The sequence below is a fragment of the Rhinolophus hipposideros genome, assembly GCF_964194185.1.
Source record: "Rhinolophus hipposideros genome assembly, chromosome: 24".
NCBI classification, from domain to species: domain Eukaryota; kingdom Metazoa; phylum Chordata; class Mammalia; order Chiroptera; family Rhinolophidae; genus Rhinolophus; species Rhinolophus hipposideros.
The window spans coordinates 28,582,335-28,605,481 of NC_138070.1; the positions used below are offsets into that span (position 1 = coordinate 28,582,335).

Consider the following 23,147-nt stretch of genomic DNA (forward strand, 5'->3'; position numbering starts at 1 on the left):
ATACTGGGGAAAGGTACAACCACATATTCCCTAGAGGCCCATATAACTGCAGTATTCACCAGTCTTATGAAGATGTAGCTCTCTATGCAGAAACTAGTGGTATGAGACACAAGGCAAAATGAAAGTTAAACCCTGAAGTAACTTTTCTTTCCTAAAAGTCCCTGCTTATTCTTGTCCCATGTTATTCTTGTCCTTTGCTGCCTAACAAAATGGAGGTGAATTCCTCCATTCTACAAAAGTAATCACTAAGTAAAGGCTAAAGCAGCTTTATCTTAAGTGATTTTTTTTCCATCCTCCAGAAAATCATCACCTTCCCTACCGCTCCCAGAGGAATCCTCTGATTTATCATTATCACTGAATACCTTGTCTTCAATTCCCATGATGGACTCAGGCATCTCTCTGTCACCAACAAATTATTTATTAAATAGGAAAGCTACAGATACACCAAGTACCTAGACAGAGCCCCACCCCTCAAATAGCTTATGAAGAAGGGGATTATAAATTACACACATAAGCAAATAAATGATAAACTAATATGAAGAAGATAAATGGGATAATAGAGAAGAGAGAGACTGGTATGCTGCATGTTTACAGGTAATCACAAAGGCCTCTCTAGGGAAGAAGTCAGTCGTGCAAAGATCTGAAGGAAATACCTTCTAAGCAAAAGGAACGGCAAATGCAAATCTCTAAGAAGGTATGTGCATAGCTTGTTCAAGCGACAAAAAAAAAAAAAAAATATCCACTACACATCTATTAGAATGACCAAAATTCAGAACACTGGCAACACCAAATGTAAGAAAGGAACTCGCACTTGTTGCTGGTGGGAATGCAAAATGATACAGCCACGTTGGAAAACAGTTTGGCAGCTTTTTATAAGGCTAAACATACTCTGACCATACAATCTAGCAATCACGCTCCTTGGTATTTACCCAAAAGAGTTGAAAACTTATGTCCACAAAAAACCCTACACATGGACACTTAAGCTATTTTATTCACAAGTGGCAAAACTTGGAAGCAACCAAGATGTCCTCCAGTAGATGAATGGCTAAGCTGTCATACATCCAGACAACGGAATATTATTCAGTGCTAAAAAAGTAATGAGCTATCAAGCCATGAAAAGACCTGGAGGAAACTGAAATACATATTAGTAAGTTAAAGAAGCCAACCTGGAAAAGCTACACACTGTATGACTCCAACTATCCGACTTCAGGAAAAGGCAAAACTATGAAGTCATTAAACAGATTGGTGGTAGCCAGGGGTTGAGGATGGGGTAAAGGTGAGGGAAGAATAGGCAGGGATGAACAGATTTTTACGGCAGTGGAACTATTCTGTATAGAATATACAACACGAAGAGTGAACCCTAACATAAACTATGGACTTTGGGTGATAATGGTGTATCAATGTAGTTCACCGACTACAATAAATGTTACCACTCTGGGGGATGATGATAATAAGAGAAACTGTGCCTTTAAGGGGACAAGAAGTACATGGGAAATCTCTGTACCTTCTGATCCATTTTGCTGTGAAACTAAAACTGCTCTAAAAAATAGTCTATAAGAAAGAAAAACACCACCACCACCAAACCAGAACTACAAGAAATCTTAGAGGGACTTCAAGATGAAAAAAATAAAAAATATGAATAAAATGGTAATAACTACATATCTATCAACAATTACTTTCAATGTAAATGATTTAAATGCTCCAATCAAATGAGGGTGGCTGAATGGATAAGAAAATAAGACCTTTACATATGCTGCATACAGCTCATTTCAGATTAAAAGACATACAGACTGAAAGTAAAGGGATGGAAAAAGTTACTTCATGAAAATGGAAACAAGCAAAAAGCTGGAGTAGAAATACTTATACCAGACAAAACAGACTTTAAAAAAAGGCTATAACCAGATACCAGACACAAAGAAGGATCCAGTAATCCCACTTCCACGTACTTATCTGAAGAAACCTAAACGTTACTTCGAGGGGACATTTGCTTCCATTATGTTCACTGCAGCACTGTTTACAATGGCCAACATTTAGAGACAGCCTGGATGAATGGATAGAGGAGGTGATACATACACGTACATACAATGGAATATTGCTCCACCAGGGAAAGGAATGGGTTCTTCCCATCTGCAGGGGCATGGATGAACCTGGAGGGTATTGTGCTGAGTGGAGTGTGTCAGACAGAGAAAGACAAATGCGATGTGATTTCGCTTACATGTGGAATGTAAAGAACAAAATAAAAAACAAACAAAACAGAAACAAACTCATAGACACAGAGAACATTTTGATGGTTGCCATGTTTAGAAAGGGGCAGGGATTAAGAAATAAATTGGTTGTTACCAAGTAGTCATGTGATGTAGCACATAGCATAAGGAATATAGTCAGTACTACTGCAATAACTATGTACGGTGTCAGATGGGTACTAGATTTATGGGAGTGATAGGAGGGTATGAGGGGAAGGGTGAAAAAGGTGAAGAGACTAAGAAGTACAAATTGGAAGTTACAAAATAGTCAAGGGGATGTAAAGCATAGGGAATATAATCAATAATATGGTAATAACTATGTATAGTGCCAGGTGGGTTCTAGACTAGTCAGGAGGATCACTTCCTAAATTATATAAATGTCTAACCACTATGCTGTACACCTGAAATTAATACAAAGTAATATTGAATGTCAACTGTAATTGAAAAATTTTTAAAGGGGGGACAAAGGTAAAGGGGAATAAGAGGTCAAAATTTCCAGGTATGAAACAAATGAGTCATAGGAATGTAATATACAGCATAGGGAATATAGTCATAACATTGTGGTACATGGTCCAGTGTTAGATGGTTGCTGGACTGAAGGTGATCACTTCTTTAGGTGTATACGGTAAATGCAGAATAACTATGGTGTATACCTGAAACTAATTAATACTGTATGTTAGCTAAAAATCTAAAAATAAATAAATAAAATAAAGGAAAAGAACATCATTGCGATTGCAGCCCAGTGAACAAAGGAGAGAACAGAAGAAGATGCAATTAGCAAGGAAGCCAGGAGCCGGATCATACACTACAGACATTCTGAACTACATTATTCTTTGGTGTTGGGGATTGTCCTTTGCATTGTAGGGTGTTTAGCATCATCCTGGGCCTCTACCCACTAGATGCCACTAGCGCATTCCCCTACTCCCCACCCCGTCCTGACAACCAAAAATGTCTCCAGACATTGCCAAATGTCCTCTAAGAGCAAAATCTTCCCCAGTTGAGAACCACTATAAAGGACTTTGTAAGTGACCGAGATGGAAGTTTTGTTTCCATGATAAAATGTTTAAGTTTTGGTTTTAATGTTAAGTGCACTGGAAAGCCAATAAGCAGGTGACATGATCAGATTAATAGTCAACATTATATTTAGCTCCTGTGTATGGGATGGGTGAGGAGGACATAGGAAGTCTGTTGGCAGTTTTCCAAGGGAGAAAGGACTAGCCTAGGTTTGTAATACTGAAAAAACCTGAGCTGCAGTCAGGTCCAGTTTATATTCTGAAAGTGGAGCTGACAAGGCGTAACATGAGGGAAAAAAAAAAAAGGAAGATGACTCCAAAGGTTTGGCCTGCACAACCAGGTAAATGGTGGTGCCACTTATTGAGACTGAAGACTTGGGATAGGTGGAGGAATGAATAAATGAGAGTAATTTCTAGTTCTGCACTGTTCCTGTTACATTTGAGGTGACTATTAGACATCCAAATGAAGGAATGGAGCTAGATGAGTCTAGAGCTCAAGGGAGAAAAACAAATCAGTAATAGAGATTTTTGTTGTCGTATTGGGTGTTTGTTTTTTGTTTGTTTGTTTGTCTGTTTGTTTTGAGGAACTTAAGCCTCATTAGCATATAAATCGTATTTGAAACCATGAAAATGAATGAAATCACCTGAGGAAAGCCCAGAGAAGTTCCAAATTTTGCAGTTGGGGGCGGGGGGGATTATTGGAAGTAGAGATAAGCTGGCAAAAAGGCATAAAGAATGAGAGGTGGGGTGGCCGGTTAGCTCAGTTGGTCAGAGTATGGTACTAATAACACCAAGGTTGCCAGTTCAATCCCTGATCCCCGCGTGGGCCACTGTGAGCTGCACCTTTCTTAAAAAAAAGAAGAAGAAATAATGAGAGGCTAAGAGCTCAGAGGAAGTAGTAGGCCAGTGTGAAATACTGGTGAGAGGTCAGTAAGATATAGACAGTGAACTGATCACCCGCTTTCGCAAGACACAGGGCATGACAGCTTGATTACAAATAACCAGTCGGGTTATAGAACAATAGCTCAAATGATCAGGCTAAAGAGAGAATGAAAGTCAACAGCAAATATAAACATCTCTTGCTGTAAAAGGTAGCAAAGAAATTGGGCAACAGCTGAAGAGAATCATAAGTTGGAGGAGGAGTTTTAAGATGGGTGATTTACTGATTCAGTTGAAGTATTAGTAGCTCAAACAAGACAAAATTTTATTCTTCTTTCACTTAACCATCCAGAGATACATGAGTAGTCCATTGCTAGGAGATGGCTCTGCTCCACAAGATCATCCAAAGAGCCATCTTATTGATCCTGTCCCCCGAAAGTGTTGCTCTCACCTGCAAGGTGGAACAATGTGCACCAGCACTACATTCTTCTTGGCAAAACAGGGAAAAGAGAAGTAGAAGGCAACTAGCTCCCTTTGTAATTCCATGACCCAGAAATTGCACACATCACTCACTTCTGGTCACATCTATTTAGTCAAAAGTTAGTCACATGGCCACGTCTAGCTGTAAGAGAGAGGCTAGGAATAGTAGTCCAGCCATGTGCCCAGGTAAAACTTGAGGGTCCTATTACTGAAAGGAAGCCACAGAGAATGGCATTTGGGGAACAGTTAATCATCACCACTGGCATATGTTTGCATACTAAAAGAGAATGACAATTGAAGAAGGAAAATAACTGCAGAGTGAAGAGTGTAAGAAGCCAAAAATGAATGAGATCAGGGCACAAATTTATTGCCTTAAAAACAGGGACACTTTGGTCTCCTGTCACTTCTTACATACTTGACTTTTCAGAAGAAAGGTTGTCCCTTGAGTGTATTTCCAGAAAATTAAAGTAACCCTTTCCTTCCATCTAGTACCATGAGTCATAAGATCTAGCTGACAATCAGCTCTACTGTGTCTTTTGGAGCAAAAATTAATATAAGACCCGGTCTTATGTTATAGTAAAATATTATATTTACTATATTATAGTAAAATAAGACCGGATCTTGTATTAATTTTTTCTCCAAAAGACGCATTAGAGCTGATTGTCCAGCTAGGTCTTATTTTGGGGGAAACACAGAATTACACGGAATGAGTGTAAAAATCTAGACTGAATTGAGCAGTTCTGACTTGGGTTGTCTCCTGATAGGCTGATTCAGGGCTGCTGCTTCTCCATCAAAGAGAATGTGGCCAATTTCAAAGCTGGAAGGAGTCTATAAAGCTCATTTTACAAATGTTCAGACCACAAAGCATCCTCTCGCCTCAATAGCACATCCCGGGTCCTCCGACTGCCAGATAAGGGATCATCCCACTGTTCCCTTGCCTACTCTTGTACAATATTCTTTTTCATAATATAGTTTATCTTCCCAACGAAATGAACATTTCCTGAGCACAGACAGTCAATGCCACCTTATTTCATATCTATTTTCCACTGCATCTAGCATAGAACAAAATACACAGTATGTACTCAGCAGATACTTTTCAGTTAACTGATAAAAGAGACTTGGTTTCCCTCATCTTACTGGAGCCTTGGCTTGCTCTTGAATCTGGAAGACCACTGTATATAAAGATACTAGTGAGGACTGTCAGATTCTCCTTGGGTAGATCAATGGAAACTAGTCAAGTGTAAGAGGATGGTCCCTGATTTAAAAAAAAAATCAGAGAATCATAGAATTTTAGAGCAAGAATCTTACAGACCTCTAGTCTGACCCCTCATTTTAGACACAAGAAAAATGAGGTTCAGAGACATGAATTACTTGTCCAAAGTCACAGACTGCTTACAGCAGAGCCAAGACAAGAACCCAGGTCTTCTGACTTCAAGTTCCAATATCCTTTACCCGTTAAAGGTTACTTCATTTTTTTGTCTTAGCTTAACTGGGTAATTACTGGACTTCACATAATATGTTATTCAAAGTTGCTGAAAATGCTACTCATCTTAAGAGTTATTTTACCACATATCTGCCGAATGAAAAGAGGAACAGGAATTACCGTTTCCATCCTACACACAAAGGAATATAAACAATGAAGTTAAATGGCTTGCCCAAGAATCACAAGGCTGAATCCCAGATAATAATGATTTTACCTTTTAAGTGCAAACAAATGGAATATCTACTTTAGAATTCTTTCCCAAAGTATAGTGCCTACCTCTTCTAATAGAGACAATGTAAACATATCATAACACTTCCATAATATGTGGATCACACATGCTTTCCTTTCAATGCTTTCCATCTCCACAACCTCTAATATCAATGTATATTATAATCCATAATACAAAATAAGGTAGGAAAGGGATATATGACCATAAGCCAAATAATAGGATCTCTGAAAACCAGAATTCTACCTCCACACTGAACATTCTGGTTCATATGTTTGTATGAGAAATTATTTCTCACTTCCTTTTACTTATCCTAAAGCGTCTCCTTTAAATACCAGGGGAGGCCCCCTTGTCCAATACACTGTGAAACTGTAAACATCTATTTTATCAAATCTTTATTACATTGGGGAATATTCCCTCTCAACCTTCATCTCTTCAGATAGGCCTCTACCTTTCTTGAGTTGCTACATTAGAACCTGACAGTTTACTTTTCCAGGTGCTGCTGCTCTATGATTTTATGGAAGAGCCCCTCTGCCTTCATCCCACTGTTCCACCAAGGACAGTGCTCCTCCATCTCCCTTGGATCAACCACACTGCATTTAAGCATCATCCAACGCATGAAACTACACAATTTGTAGGACAGCAAGAGCCACAATGACCCCAATTCTGTTTTAACTCAGTCAGAACAATGGCCTGTGTTTATTTGCTCAATCTTAGTTTGAGATTAATGTTAAAAAAAACAGCACTTGAAGTTGAAAAGCACATCTAATTTCTCAAATGTAAGATAATTTAAACCAAAAACTTCAAAAAGTAGCTTAATATGTCTCTAGATAGTAAACTAGATCTACCTTTAAAAAAAATACTAACTTTACTAACAATTGTCACCCCAATAAATTTAATTAAAAATATATATATATGATATAACATGAAAAAAAAAATACTAACTTTCATTACTCCAAGTTGAAGAGGATGTTATAAGATGCTAATGCAAACAATAAGGACGATTTAAGAGTGTCATACACATGTAAGGAAAGTTATCTAACACTGGCCTCATTAAAACAGGTTTTTCTCACATACCTTTCTCAAAAAAACAATGCCAGTACCAAAATAGAAGTGGTATTTAAATTCAGTTTGCAAACTTAGAATAGTATCACAAAATTGTCAAGAACCAGGATCTCCAAAAAAATAGAGAAAAACTACCTTTCCACCCATTCGTAATCATCTAAATAAGCGATTAATAAAAATGCAGTATAATATATGGAAATTTCTCATACTATTCCAATTATCAGCTGTTATCTAAACTAGTTTCAGTAAAGGAGAAAATTTGGTAACATATAGCATACCACTCCAGAAAACAACTCTATAACATAGGGGCAAAGGAGACATAGTATAATGTTTCAGGCATATTGTTTAGACTAGAATTTATAATCAGCATCATCTATGACATATTGAGTGCCTACTACACACTTATATCTTATATTGTATTATGCCTTGACATACCCTTTCATTTAATCATCACTACAACCTTCTAAGTTCGATTCTATTGTTATTCTGATTACAAAGAAGGCACCTGAGGCACAAAGATGTTAGTTTGTCCAGGATCAAAATTTATACTACAGCTGGCAAAATTTATACTATAACACAAGTCTATCTGGCTCCAAAGCAAAAATCAGTACTTTTCCAGGGGTCTTAACCCCTTCAAATGCTATGATAGGAAATAACGCTCGTGCTAAGGAAGACAAAAAATTTTAAGTCCTAAATCAGGATTTGGCAAACTTTTTCTGCAAAGGGCCAGATAAAAAATAGATTACGCTTTGCAGGCAATACTGGTCTCTCTTGTAATAGCGCAACTCTGCTGTTGTACTGCCAATGCAGCCACAGACAATCCATAAAGGAATGGGTGTGACTGTGTGCCAATAAAACTTTATTTATGGACACTGATATTTGAACTTCATGTAACTTATACATGTCATGAAATCTTTTTATTTTTTTCAAGCATTTAAATTTTTTAAATCATTCTTTGTTCGTAGGCAATACAAAAAACAAGCAGGCCAAATTAAGCCTATAGATTGAATTTTGCCAACTTCTGTCCTAAATAATGCAGAAAAATGTAAAATACTTTTTTACTAAAAAGATTTTCTCGTAAATACTAACTTGTGGCCTCTTTGATATTCTGAACTGATGCTTTCAAGAAGCTCAAAGTCTCAATAAACTTCACATCTGCCTCAGAATAAGCAAAAATTCCAGTTTCAAATTGTAGGTGCTTTATATGGATTTCCTAAGAATGAGATGGAATCACAAAATTCTGGAACTGGAAGAGATCTAACACCTTCTCTTTCCTTATGAGACTAAACAATGAACAATATTTAGTTCATTTCATGCCATTTTTCTTCGACTACCAAGGTCTTCTGAAGAAAACAGTTGCTAGTCCCTTACATTTGTTAAATGCATTTACAATCAACAATGAATCTATATATACCATGCAGAAAATACACCCAGACCAGCTTGGAAAGGGAAAACACTGCTGAATAAGTCACCTAAAGAGAGAATAAGAGAGAGAGAGAAAGAAGTGAAGATGGATGTACTGACATTAAAGTCTCAGCCCAACTGCAGAATAGCTTCTGGTGACTGGAAAATGAAGTGGGGGTTGGGAAAAGAAAATAAAAGGAACATAACTACTGGAATTCAACCCAACATCAAAGACTTTAACGACAGTTGAGCCTGCCTGGCTGTTTCTTAGTCTCTCCCTAAAAAACAAAACAGTTATATAACCAAAGAAGGCTCTTCCAACTAGCATTTCCCCTCTGGCCCACGTACATCCTGTCACCCACCTCAATGTATACCACCATACAGTGAACTGGGCTGCCACCCCAGCCATGTTTGGACAAGTCTCTGTCCAAAGTGCTGCTTTATTTCATGGCCTGCTATAGAGACCATGGTATGAAGATAACTGGCTTGAGCACCGTTCCAACCTCCCAACACACTAGGTACTTATTCTATAAAGTTTCACCACGTAACCAATTTTAAGAATGAGGTAGACTCTAGATATTACTGAAAATGGAACAGCATTATGCCCCATCTTCACAAATAGCCCCATTGAAATTTTTTTAAAAATCCACACCAGTGAGTACCTGAAAACTTTGAGATCAAGTTGTAGCAGCAATTAAAGCTTCTACTTCCTTCACGCTCAAGTCCAAGAAGCAAGTGTCAAGATTCTGAGTTAGATTTCACTTTAACTCAATAAGGGAAAACATATTAATGAATCACAAGCACCGCTACCCCAACATATTGCAACAAGTCCAATTACTGGGTCCAACTAGCACATCTTTCTGGACTCCAAGAGCCACTGTACGCTAGCAACACATGCTTTTTCTTCTTCCAGTATAAACATGAATACAGACAACGTTTACAAAAGCAACCTACGTGTCAGAAGTTACATAGGTAAGTCCCTCCTGTTCAGAGGGACTTAAGAGGTCTAAGAAATCTGTGCCAAATAAAACTCTGAAAGAATGGAAAATAAAAGCGATGTTGACAACAATGCAATGTGGCCCAGCTGCCAGCTATCCATGTAGCATCATGCAGTGCCCCAAGCATTTTAAAAGCACACTGCAATTCTGCATGCAGACCAAAATTATAATTAAGCCAATTCGATTTCCTAAAAGCTAACTATCAGACGGCTTCGCAAGCACCCTGCTGCGGGTCTCCTCTCCACCTTCTTTAGGCTGCAGCCAGAGACGAAGTTATGCAGGCTTCCAAAGTAGACGCAAGCTAAGAAATCGGGCTTCGCTTTCTCTTCCTACCGTTTCTGGTGATGTGTTTGCGAAAACCTTCAACATGAATACTTAACAAAATGAGAAAGGGACGACACCGGGGTGGCGGGGAGTTCAAGGGGGGAAAAGAGGTACTAAGTCACCAATATCATCCAATATGCAGCCAGCAACTTCAGCCAATTAGAAAGATGCGAGAGGGAGAACTCCCCGGGAGGCCCCCCGGGACCTGTCGCCGACCTGCCCCACGCAGCCCGGGGGCAGCGCCGGAGGGGGCAGCGCGCACGGCGGCCCCTGGGAGCTGTGTGCCCGGAACCCCGCTGCCGTCCCCGGGACTCGGGACTCGGGGTGGGGGAGCCCGCCGCAGGCCACAAACGCGCCCGACTCCCTCGTCCGCCGGTGCCGTGGGCAACGCGAGACGCGAGCGCGGGAGACAGTCGGCCCGAAGCCCGGTCCCCCCGGGAGGCTGGGGCCACGAGTCCGGGGGGGACGGGGGAAACTCGAGATGGTCTTTTAAGCACATTAGGTCTGGAACCTTTACTTTACAAAAGAATTTCTTCCGAAAAGCAAAGCGACGCCCCCGCAGCCTCGCCCGCGGCGCCTGCCCACGTCACCGCTGCCCCCGGCCCGCGATGGCCCCCGCCTTACCGAGCCCCGCGGCCCCGCCGCGCCGCCGCGGCCTCGCTGCGCCCCGCTCGCCGCTCCGTGTCTGCCTCCCGCGGGCGCCGGGCCCGCCGCCCTCGCCTCCGCCGCCTCCTCGTCCTCGTCCTCGTCCTCGTCGCCGAGCACCGCCCGCGACGCGAGCCTAGCGCCTGGCCGCCCAGGGCAGCCGCGGGGGCTCGGCCGGGCGGCCCCCGCGCCAGCGCCTCATCCCGCCGCGCCGCCCGTCAGGCTCGGGGGCGGGGACGCCGGGCTCCCCGCCGCGGCCTCGCAATCCCCACCTCCGACACGCACCGCGCTTGCCCGCCCCGGCGGAGTCGGCCCGGATCCGCGGTCCTCCGGCTCGGAGCCCCTCACCCGCCGCCCGCGGCCGCCCCCGCCCCGCTCCCCGGCGCGCGCCCGCCAGAGCCCGCCGCCCGCCCGGCCTCCGCCTCCTCCGGCACCTCGACGCCCGCAGCAGGGAGAAGAGGCGCGCCGCTGCGGCCGCGGGCACGAGCACGCGCGAGGGGGGCGGGCGGAGCGCGCGCGCTGCCGCGGGCGGCGGGGGCGCGCCTAGGCCTCGCCTGCCGTTGTCCCTGGAGTGCACGTGCACTGTGGGGGTGCGCGGGGGTTGGCCTGGAGCCGTAGGGGCGCTGAGATGTTGCCCTCGAGGTTTGGGCGCGGTCAGTTGCTTCGGCTGTCTGCATTGTGCTGCGGTGCAAAAATGAAAAACGTGCCGCAGCAGCGGTATCACCGGGAAGAGACCTCCTCTGAGACTACGGCAGTAGCTCCTCTCCACTCCCAGCTGACCCCTGCACACTGTCACCGAGCTGGGGAAGAGAGGGAGCGTTCCCGCAAGTCAGGAAGATCCTCGTCTCTCCATCTCTTGCGCATTTTGATCTAAAATCAACTCATTGCTCTTTATTGGGAATGGGAGGCCTAAAAGTTCCTTCGGTTGCTTCTTCAGAGTTATGGACCAGAAGATTGGAACAGACATGGCAGGGAAGAGGTAGGACAAGGAAAGGATGAAAGTAGCAAACCTGAAGGTGCGTGGCCAAACTGAAAAGAGATTCTGGAGATGAGTGAAAGAGCTCACAGGGAACCCCAGCCTGTGGGTGGCAGTAACCTTGGTTCTTCCCCTGTTCCTTTTGTTCAGCCTCAAAAGGCTGTGCAGCACTTTCACCTGAAATAACCATCTATGTAACAGAATATATCTTGACATTCCACTATTTTCTATTATCTTTTTTTTTTCTTTTATATATGCACCTTTCACTCCTGACTCATTTGGTATTTAAATATTGGGGGGAGGGGGAATAATCATCTACATAATTTAACTCCTAATCCTCAAACCTGATGCCAAATACTGCATCATCTAATGTCACTGCAGTGATTTGGGTCCACTCAGTATTTAGTCATTGCAATGGGAATCATTGAATATAAAACATGGCCTTGACCACACTTAGCCGAATTTCAAGGACATATACATGAAGCAGGATTTCACCACATCCTGGAGAGATATTAGGGAGTGATCTTGTACAATAATCTCACTCTTGCCAGCTTAGTATAATCAACGTTCCTTTAAAGACCAAGAGTCTAGATGTTTTCTAGCAGAAAACAAGGGAAGGAATAGAATGAGAAAACTTGCACAGAGGCACAAACTGGCATGGGAAATTTTAAAGAAGCCTACTTTAAATAAATGTATCTTGATATAGCTTTCTACTGGAAACAGGTGCGCGTTTAGGATTTATAAGTCTTACTGGGCACTTCCTGAGTGCTGGTGAAACAGCAAAGTAAATAAGGAAAGCTAGAGACCTTCAATTTCAATGTAAACCCAGAGTTTAAAAATTACTCTTCTCCAATCTGCAACCATTCCATCCATGGGTTCACCGTTTGGCCACAGAGAGCCACCTCTGCCAGAGGGGGCAAGCATGCAGAGAGGGGTTCAGCAGCCTGTGCTGCTCCTGCTGTCTGTGAGCATTAAACGTGAAACCTCCGGTGATGTCAAGAGCAAGTCGGTATCTCACATTTAACCAAGTCACCATGGGAAGCAAGTTTGCCCAAGGCTCCAGCCCCTTGGCTGATCTCAAGTAAGATAATGACATTCTGTATTCTTTTCGGAATGTAAAGGAAGGCCTTTCCATCCCAAGGTTTTGCCATCACACCCCAAAATTCAGCTGTAGTGACTGAATGTTAAATGGTTTATGCTCAGCTGATGGAGAAGGTGAATAATACATATGTAAAGGAGCTAGGATCTATGCATACATTAGATGACAGACATTTTACTTCAGAGTCTCAAAACATTTTGGTAACTTTTCCCCTCTTGGTATCATATCTAGTTAAGAGAAGGAAGAAATGGGTTCCACATGTGTATTCCAAGTGTCAAAGGTGTCTGAGCAAGCTCAAGGGTGCAGATGCTCTTTACTCTCCTTCAGAGCCAGCACACCCTCTCCTTGGAAAGAAGCATCCAAATATCCTATGAATAAATGGATCTTACTATTCAACGTACAAATAAACTGAAGGCTGTGACTTCTGGGCAACTCTGCAGCCATGTGAACTTGCTGTTTCAGATGTTTGTCACCAATTACCTCTGTCCTAATAATACGCTTAGTGATTCAATACATTTATCTCCAAAATTGCAAGATTCCCTAAAAAAGAAAAAGCCTATCCAGCTGTAAAATAATGTTCAATAACTCCATTTGTTTTGGTTTGATTTAGTATTCCCAAGGTGAGGGGCAGGAGGGGAAAGAAAAGGCAAATCCCTTTCTCTCGGAAACTGTTGGAGGCCTCAGCCTGGCCTCTTTTCTCGGCCTTGGCACTGTTGTCTTCCGGCAGCAGCATCTGGGCTCACTCCTGGCATCTCAGATCTGTTGCACTGCAGTCCCCTCCAGGCACTTGAGCAGAGTCATGGTGCAGACAAGTAGAGCCAGCAAGGAGGGCAGCCACACAGACGACTGCAACACTTACCTACCGTTGAATTTTAGAGAAAGCCTGGGAACCGAGCAAGGTAGAGAGAGCAAACTTATTTTCATCCCCAAATTGAATACTCAACAGCTGGCTTGAAAAAAATGAGTTGCTGAGACCTGGCCAGGCTTAATAGAGAATTTTCCCAAAGTGACATTTGACACTGCCTTGTTTATTTTTTTTCCTGCCCAAAGGGCCGGTGCCATATTGTGTCCCCATAAAACAGAACAACAAAACAGATTTTTGAAAAAGGCATGTTGTCTCTATGTAGCATTCTTCTAGCTAATATGGATGCCCATGGAGTAGCCTCTTGAAACATTGAGTAGCCTCTTGAAACCTTTACAACAAAAAACTATTGGACAACATTTTATGAAGCAGTCCAAAGTCCTTTTCCTAGGATGTGACAAATCCTTAGGGCATTCACTAAAAGGATAAACTTCCCATATTCTCAGGAGATGGTCACATTTTGGTTCATTAGTATCTATCACGATAATTTAGAACTTTTGTTGTTCTCCCACAACTATTTTTTTTTCCAGTCTTTAAACCTTAACATCTGCTGTACCTGTCTATATGTCTGTTCTTAAATGGTTCAGCCAGATAGTATCTCCAAGGCTGTCTCCTTCATTGAGTCCTCCTCCTCTTCCAGAATTCTGAATGTTGACTGCCCCAGGGCTCTGACCTTCAGCCTTTCCCATTCTCTTTGTGCACTCTCTCCCAGGGCAGTCTCCTCTAGCCCTTGGCTTTAAATAGCCTTTATTCACTGATGTATATCATTAACCTTGACCTCTCCCCAGCACTCCAGGCTCATATATCCAGCTGCCTACCGTGACATCTCTACTTGGATATCTCAAACTTAATGTGTCCAAAACAGAACTCTTGATTTTCCATATTAAAAACGAAACCCTAAATTGCTTCCTGAAAGTCTTCCCCATTTCAGACCAAAAACATCTTTTTTTCAAACACCACATTAATTTTAGCTGCAAATTCTCCCAGTTCTACTTTGAAAACATATACTGAATCCAATCTCTTTCCTCCCTCTTAACCACCAACACCCACATCTGCCCCCATAACCTCCCTCCTGGATGACTAACTGATCTCCTTGTTTTTATTTTTTCCCCTCCATGGTCTAGTCACAAGTCAGCGACCAAAGAATTTCTTTTAAAACATTAGTAAAATGTCATTCTCCTTGCTCAAAACTCTCCAGTGCTCTAAGCTTCTAATCACACAACAATAAAATTCAAAGTCCTTTCCCCAGCCGTGCAAGTCCCTTTAGCTCCTATTCACCTTTCTAGTCTTTACCTCTTAACAGTCACTCTGTTCCAGCTTCCAAGGCCAGCATTCTTCTGTTCCTTAAACTAGTGAGAGCCACTTCTTCCTAGCTTTTACATTAACCTTCTCAACTACTATCTAAAATAGTTTTGACTTCTCTGTCCCCTCATTCCGTTTTGGTTTTGTTTTTGTTTTTGTTTGGTTTTTACTGAACTTATCACTACATGATTGTGTTTGTAAATAATTATTTATTATTTGCCTTTTTTACTAAAATTAATTTTCCATGAGAGCAGGGACTTTGTTTAGTCACCATTTTTTCCCACATTGCCAAATAAATGAATAAATAGTACTGTTAGAGTACAGAATGGATATGCTCACTTATTTTCTGTTTTTTTTATTGCAATGGATGTATCTTTACACTTATTACAAGTGGGGACAACTGCAAATTATAAAATTATATAATTTGCAATTCACTGCAAATCAAATCAAAACAAAGTATACTGAAAATCTAAGAAAAGCTCAAGATTCAGCAGAGGTTACATAGTAAATGAGTAATGTAATGCTTACAAGGCAAAATCGTAGTCTAACCTTGCAATTAGGTTTTGATACATAGAAGTTAAAGGTACAGAAAATTAACACCAGGTTACATGAAGAGCCTTCTCATTCCCAGATGAAGTAATTACCATGTTGGAAAGGAATGTGGTAAATTTTGGGAGATGCTAGTTATCCCTTACCTTATTGGTCTTGACCCACTATATAATCTTGAACAACTCAATTAACATCTTTGTGTTTCCATCTGTAAAATGGGCCTGCTTGCTTTCTTCTTTAGTTGGGTATCAAAAAAAGTAGAATAATTTCATTATCATGAAAAAACTTTTGAAGAAAGGAAATTTGGGAATTAACAGTGATAATTCTACTTCCCAAACTTCTTTGTTTAATATTTTGAAAATTGGGAAGAAATATATTTTTGAAATACAACTAAAGACTTAAGAAAATCACTATTTCTAAAATGGTCAGAAAAAAATGTGTGAGGCAGCAAAGCAACCTCAGTCACCCAAGCACATCACCCACTGTCTGAGTTCTGTATCAGCATCATCATGAACAACACAAATCCATTTTATAGTCAGATGTGAATTTTGCTCAGAAAATGAAAGGAATCGCGTTGAAATATAAGTTTTTGTATGAAGTATTGATTCCACTGATCAAGCAAAATTATGTGGAGGCTCCTGAAAGAATTAACAGAGGCAACAATAACATTTATATATATGAGATCCTCAATCTTTCGAAGGGTAATCAGGTCTAGGAAATTTTTTGAAGCTGTATTTCTCCAGCAAACATGCTGCTTTGTTGAAAATGTATGTTTGATACACAAAGGGAAAACCATGTGAAGGCACAGGAAGAAGAGAGCCATTTACAAGCCAGAGAGGCCTCAGAAGAAACTATTCTTGCTGACACATTGATCTTGGACTTCCATCCTCCAGAACCGTGAGAAAATAAATTTCTGTTGTTCAAGCGAAAAAAAGTATGTTTAATTGAGGTTACTTGGAGGAAGCTAAATTTCCCATTGGTGGCCTTGACAGTGGTAAGGTATTGTCACTTCTCATGAGAAAACACTCACACACATACATTTACACACACTCACATTTCACTGTAAACACAGTGAGTGCTCTGCTCCTCTATCAGAGCTGTGCCTGAATCAGCACTCTACTCAGCTGCTGCGTGATGCTCCCAACCCCAAAGCCTTTTACTAGCGCTAAGGAACTGAAACCAGTGCTGAGGAAGTGCATGGGAAAGTGACTTGGGAAAGCAAGAGATCAAAGGGAGGTCATTCAACTCCAGGGCTGCTGATTTCCCAGGGTGCTCCCTGCAATTCCCCTCCCACAATTTTGTCTTTTATGGCTTCCAGTTTCCAGAATTTACTGCATCTCAGAAGGACTAAAACATCTGTGTTTTCCTGCTATATTCAAAATACATGTTGGCTGAGAATTACCTATGTTTCTGAAACTTAATGCAGTAGACACTAGGTTTCCTGGGCAACTTGAGAAGACCAATATACCATTTTCTTATTTTTCAAAAATCACTTGCACTTGGCTTTGAAAGTTATTTTGTATTTAACTTTAAGTATGGAGATCCCTGGAAATGCTGGGGGTTAGGGGACCATAATGTATCAGACAAAACAGTAAAACTACCCTATCAAAATGTTATCCCCCTGTTCCTCACTCAGTTTTTTTTTTCTCTATGTAAAAGAAACAGCTGAAAACAAACAGCATTATTCCTCAGAGTGATATAAAAGGCCAGTCTTAAGCAGAGCTGATAATAGACACAAACTTCCTACTTCACTCTTTTTCCTGGGTCATGACCTAATTTAAAAAATATTTCTCTTTAGTTCTTGATGGATTTTAACAAAAAAGTAACAGCAACTGTCTTACTCATGGCAAAAGAATATTTTGTTAAAGAGGACTACATGCATGGTAGAAAGGGTCAAGCAGCTGAGAAAGTTATAATTTAGGTAATCCAAAGTTTTTCGTGCTTGTGGAGCACCTTTCAATAGCCAATCTAAGGCTTTATCAACAAGTATGAGGCACCACTGAGAGAAAGTGAGGCACAAAGAGAGTCAAATTCTGACTAAAATTCAACCTGTACCTGATCTTTGTTATCTATTTTTTAATAAATATATGTTGATGGCTAGGTCACACAAAACTGGACAAGACTATTATTTAAGAATAATGTTATCTGTGCATTACAGAAGAAAGCCCATCCAAACAGAAAAACCCCTTTCCACCCTCTTTCCTTCCCTCCACTGCTGGAGGGTAGAAGACTAGGGGGTGCTTGAATTTTGCATTTGCATTCTACTACTGCCTCCAGTAACTATACCCAGGGCAGTTAGCTCTTCCCACACCCAAAAAAGACAGCATCAAAAACAAATCCACATGCAGGAACTGTGATTCAAGCTAAGGACCAGTATATTGATTAGCCAAACCATTGGCATTTTACATACCCAGCCTTTTCTCAGTTTCTTAAGTCTCTATAAGAGAGCAATTTTTCCATCCCAATCCATTCCATAATTTCTAGCCCTGCTTCCATGCTACGTTTCACATCCTACTCTCCTCAAATCCTTTGGGAGAGACAAAAACCTCATCAGCATCACCTTCATAGTATAATGGTGTGCTTTTACAAGAAAAACAAAGTCAACCATCATGTTTTCCCTGAGCAGATCAGGAGATTCTGGCGCTTCTCTTTGCCAAGGGAGAAAAATATCTTCAAGGAGATGACTAACTCTCAAGATCTCATCTGTATGGTACCATGCTAGAGGCTGGGCAAGGAAAAGTGAACTGGGAGCTCCTTCATTTCTCAATGCTTAACGTTTAAGATAGATCAAATCAGCAAAGGCTAACCTATGGGTTACACAGACATCAAACAGCTGTGCAAACACTGGACAGATGCATAAATTAAGTACAAAAGTAAATAAAGTACTTACATTAAGCAAAAGTCATGCAGCTGCTCTTATTCTCTGTTAAGGCTCAGGAGGGAAGGAGGCTCATTAGGCTAAGCAGACTGCATTTTTCTGTTGGGGATGGTGTCAGCAGGAAGGAGTGGAAAGGTCACGTATGGCTAGAGGAACAAAGACAAACTGTTACATAAACTGTTGTCTGCTGGTACACAACATCTAAGCTGGGTCTTCAGGCTGAAATGACTGTTTCTCAGAAATTACTTTTAAAAGCCAGACTATGCTTTTAGGAATCTGTGTCAGTAACTAATTTTAAAGTGTCAGAGACCACCCCAGTGGCCAGCAACAGCAGGAATCCAGTGGGGTCACTGAGAGATGCAGCAAGGTCTGTCCTGCCTCAAAAAATATCTTGCTATTCTATATGTGTCCACGGTAAAATGCAAGGAACTACAGTAGCCTACTACCATTGGAAAATCTGCCTGGTAGCCTGGCACCATGGAAATTTCCTGTTTTCTCTATGGAGGAACCTGGGATGCAGCACAGCTTTATTTAGCCTGGATTCCTATACTCGACACTTGGAACATAGGAGACATAAATAATTGATGAATTCCCAAACTGCTCGTGAATCTCTCCTTACTGTAGGAGGTGACAGGGAGTATGGCCCTTTGTGCTTATTTTAAATGAAAATATGTTTATTCAGAGACATTATGTGTAGGGTTCTATACTTAAAAAAGTAAAGATGATAAAACAACCAAGCTTATTGTTTAAAAAATTAGAAATGGCAGTAAAATGGAAAAAATCAGCAATCCTACAATTCAGAAATAATCACTTAATATTTTAGTACATGTCTCCTATATATCTTTATGTGTGTGTGTGTGTATATAAATATATATATATATATACATATATATATATATTTAACAGAAACAGGATTATATTGATTATACCGAAAATAATATATTCAATCTGCTTTACTCCATAACAATTTTTTTCACTTTTCGTGTCAACAAATATTTTTCTTTACATGACCATATGTTCATACGATACGTCCTCTAAATATTCTCCTATTGTTGGACATTTCTAGTGCAGTGATTTTTTTTCTTGCTCTGATTAATGATGGTTTGTGGGTCATCCTTGCTAAATTTGTTTGCTCATCACAGACCTGTGAGAGTTGAATGTCTTCATCTACTAGCTAACACCTAGAATTCCATGCTCAATGCCCCATCCCTTTGGCTTAAGGATTTTGTTTAGTTAAAAAGTCAGAACCCCACGAGAGGTGTTTTCTTAAACACTATCCAATACTTATTCCCCCTTTTTCCTTGGGAAGCCCTGAGGAGGGTCTCAAAGACTGGTTCTATGCTCAGGCTTTGGCCCCGGACCTTGGCTGCTCAAACCAGAAAAGTTCCAAAGTCCATGTTCCAGTAGAACTGTTATATTTTTATAATTGACTAAAATCCTGAGCAGTTGGAAAAGCAGTTAATGCTGTCTGGTACTAATTACTGCCTAAATTTATTATAGGAAATACATTCAGTTTTAGCTTATTCCCTCAATACCTGATCCAGATACTCATTATTTTTATTCTCATGGTTTTAATATTTTACATTTTATATTTGGTTTTCTTTAAATATAAATTTATTTACCTTATAGTCTATGCTCATTACTGCATAGTCACTGTATTAACTTTATTAAGACCTCAATTTTTTTTCACTTCCCAGAAATATAACTGTGATCAGTGGTCTTCAAAATTTAGGTCTGGTATACTCTAATCCCCATAGAGATGATATAGGTCTTTTTATTCACATATCCAGGACTGTCTTCATCGCAAGAAGTATGTCTCTGAGGTGTGTTATCAAAATATACTGCTTACTCTGTAAAAAGCAGAGTCTAAGGAAAAGTGAAGGTTCTTGCTTCTATGCAGTTGTATGAGAGAGAGAGAGAGAGAAAGAAACAGAGAGAGAGAGAGAGAGAGAGAGAGAGTTATTTCTTATGAGAAGTGGTGTCCATCTCTAAAGACTGAGGGTCGGCAAAGTCAAGGGCTACCAGGTACTTAAGACGTGCTAATTGCTTTTACTAAAGTTCTGTTTCCACTAGAGACTCATAGAGTAACCTTGGGGAAATGACTGAATGATTCCATTCCCTTAATCTCACACCTGAAAACTAAGGACAAAAATATTTTCTGACTCCCTCCATTACACAGGTATAAGAACGAATTAGTTTACAGTTGGTGTTTTGAGATTCTATGGCAACATTATTACTTCATGTTTCTTTTGTATTGCTTGTATTTCCACTCAACCATTATGAAGGACTACTAAGCTAGAGATGTTTCTTTTCTATACTCCTCTCTTGGGAAGAGTACCCAGTTGCTGAAGCTTAACAAGTATAAGAAGTGCGAGCAGGAGAGAGAGAGAATTCATAACCACCCACTCACACTCACACATATATGGCATTTCGAGTTTTGAGCAGTTAATAACCAACTCCTTGACTTGAAGGCTGTCGTGCTCACAATCCTGGTTTAATTGTTCTCACACACCCTACTGAGCACACCTTCTTTCCTGAAAAGGCTCAACCCAAACCATGGTTCAGCTTTGAAAGGCAAATGGATGGAATGGAGTTTAAAAGGAAATACAAATAAAAATGGAGTAAGGACCAAATGTTATAACTCCAGGAGGCCAGTATTTTTAAGCAAATACTCCAATTGTTTTCTACTGCTCTGTATGTATCTACTCACAGAGAATTAGGGTTTATAATGTAGTTTGTCTGGATTCCCTTCCTGTGACAAGGGACTGAGGACCTAGTCACACCACACTGGGAGATTCACAGGACAGAGAATGGACGAGGGAGTCTTTTATACAAAATTGTGAGCAATGCCGAAACACAGATCACATGCAGATTAGAGAGAGGCAAGCATCATGAGCCAGCAAAGGGAGGCTGAAGAAGCTACCAAATTAAGCAAAGCAGCAGATGTAGAAGCCAGAGAACAGAACCAGGGGCAGAGAGAGAAGACCAAGGCAGGGAGCAGAAGGGACAAGAGCTACAGAGAAGACTGTCCTGGCAAATACTTGGGACAAGGGCTTAGGTCAGTTGGCTCTTCTTTGCTTACTGAGGCAAAGGGTGTGAGAGGACTGGCTATTGAAGGGCAATGGAACAGTCCTGTAAGGTGTAAACCAGTGGTTGATCTGCAGCCACTCTGGAGACTCTGAACTTCAAGAAGTTTTATTGAGATGATAGCAAATATAATCACTAACATATATTGAACGTTTACTCTGCTCCATGGTAAACTGTGGACATTAAACATGTGGTACTTCGTATTTGTAACAACAATATCAAGTAGGTATTACCCGTATTTTGCAGCCCAGAGAACTGAGACAGGTTAAATAATTTGCCTAAGATCACACAGTAACAGGCAACACTATGGTGTGAAGTCAGGTCTTTGTGTCTTCAGAGCCCCAGTTCTTTTAAAACTTAAGATAATTAAGTATGCACGTTCCTCCCAGATATTCTGATTCAATAGTTTTGGGGTGGAGCCAGGGAATCTGTGTTTTAACATACATTCCAGGTGTTAACACATAGGTTCAGTTCCACATGCCAGACATACCAAAATACTACCCTACACAGCAGCAAAGTTCAGAAACAAGCACATAGGAAACAGGGATGGAAATAAATTGGAAGGAAAATATAGAGGTTTCACCTGATCGTCTGTGAAAGCCATGATAGTCTACTTATTTTTCTCCCCAAACGTGTTTCCTGTCATTTGGAAATAGCCGAGAGTAATCAGTCTGATAATAGAAGGATCAAGCTTCCTCCTGAGCTCAGGTCCCACAGGCCCTAATCCCATGTTCAGACCCGGATTAGGGATACAGACAGATCGCCCCTAAACCTCCCTGGGACTGGATTCTACAAAGCTCCCAGGGCAGCAACATGAGGCACAGTTGTTTCTCAGATGTGAGAATCCCATTTCATTTGTTCTAACCAGAGAAGAGAGGAAGGACTTGCTTTTCGAGCAACCCCAAAGACAATTTTTAAACAAAGGGACTAGCTCTCACAATTACCCACCAAACAAAGCACATTGATAAAAATCACTGCTAGGTTTTCCAACAACATTATCATGCATGAACAGGCATTTCTCTTACTTTGGATCTTGAGTTCTCGGATCAAGCTTCAAGGGAGAAGTTTGTCTTGCTCACGATGTGTTTTTCTCATCTCCCAGGGTCCCACTTTTCATGGCTGATAACTTTCTTTTTACTGAGATTTCTTTAAAGAGGTTGGGAGACAGGATTCCAGCAAACCACGGGGGAGCTGTAGCTAGTTTCTTTGCAATTTTCATTTCTCCAAATGAGAGCAAAGAGGCCGTTTGAATAACTCATAATCTACATCAGCTGGAAATGTTCTTGAGGATTTGTTTATTTCTTCTTAAAATTTCCTAAGTCTTCTCTCCCCTTTCTCTGCTGCCCTTACACTCCAGTATGTCTGTAAGCGCCTTTGTGGCCTCCACTGCAGGCTTCGGGCCAAGGCAAAAACAGATTCTTTTCATCTATTCAAGTGTGATCTGGGCCAGACAAGCCTGCTCTACAGGCAAGAGGCACAGAAAAGTATTCTGTATTCAGCTTTCAGTTGCCAGAGTCTATAGTGGCCGCCCTGCCCTTGGCAAAGCCCAAGCAGTGACCAGGGCCATTTGGCAGAAACAGGAATGCTGTTTGTTTGGCCCCCTCCCTTTACCTGGACAGGGCACCCTGATAGAA

At 41.1% G+C, this 23,147-nt stretch overlaps 1 protein-coding gene across 4 annotated transcripts in view; it reads right to left on the reverse strand.

The window, feature by feature from the left end:
• ARHGAP32 (Rho GTPase activating protein 32) overlaps positions 1-22,867 on the reverse strand; it is a 341,577-nt gene extending 318,710 nt beyond the window's left edge. For 2 of the 4 annotated variants that reach the window (XM_081037993.1, XM_081037991.1), the window contains exons 1-2: positions 22,539-22,867; positions 18,439-18,572 (exon numbers count right to left, since the gene is read on the reverse strand). In XM_081037993.1, the coding sequence (XP_080894119.1) occupies positions 18,439-18,440 (2 nt within the window). In that variant the 5' untranslated portion in view covers positions 18,441-18,572; positions 22,539-22,867. Of the gene's footprint in view, positions 1-10,739; positions 11,105-18,438; positions 18,573-22,538 lie in introns of those variants that run through there. The other 2 variants (XM_081037994.1, XM_081037992.1) reach the window with 1 other exon arrangement.
• Between the last annotated feature and the right edge of the window lie 280 nt (positions 22,868-23,147).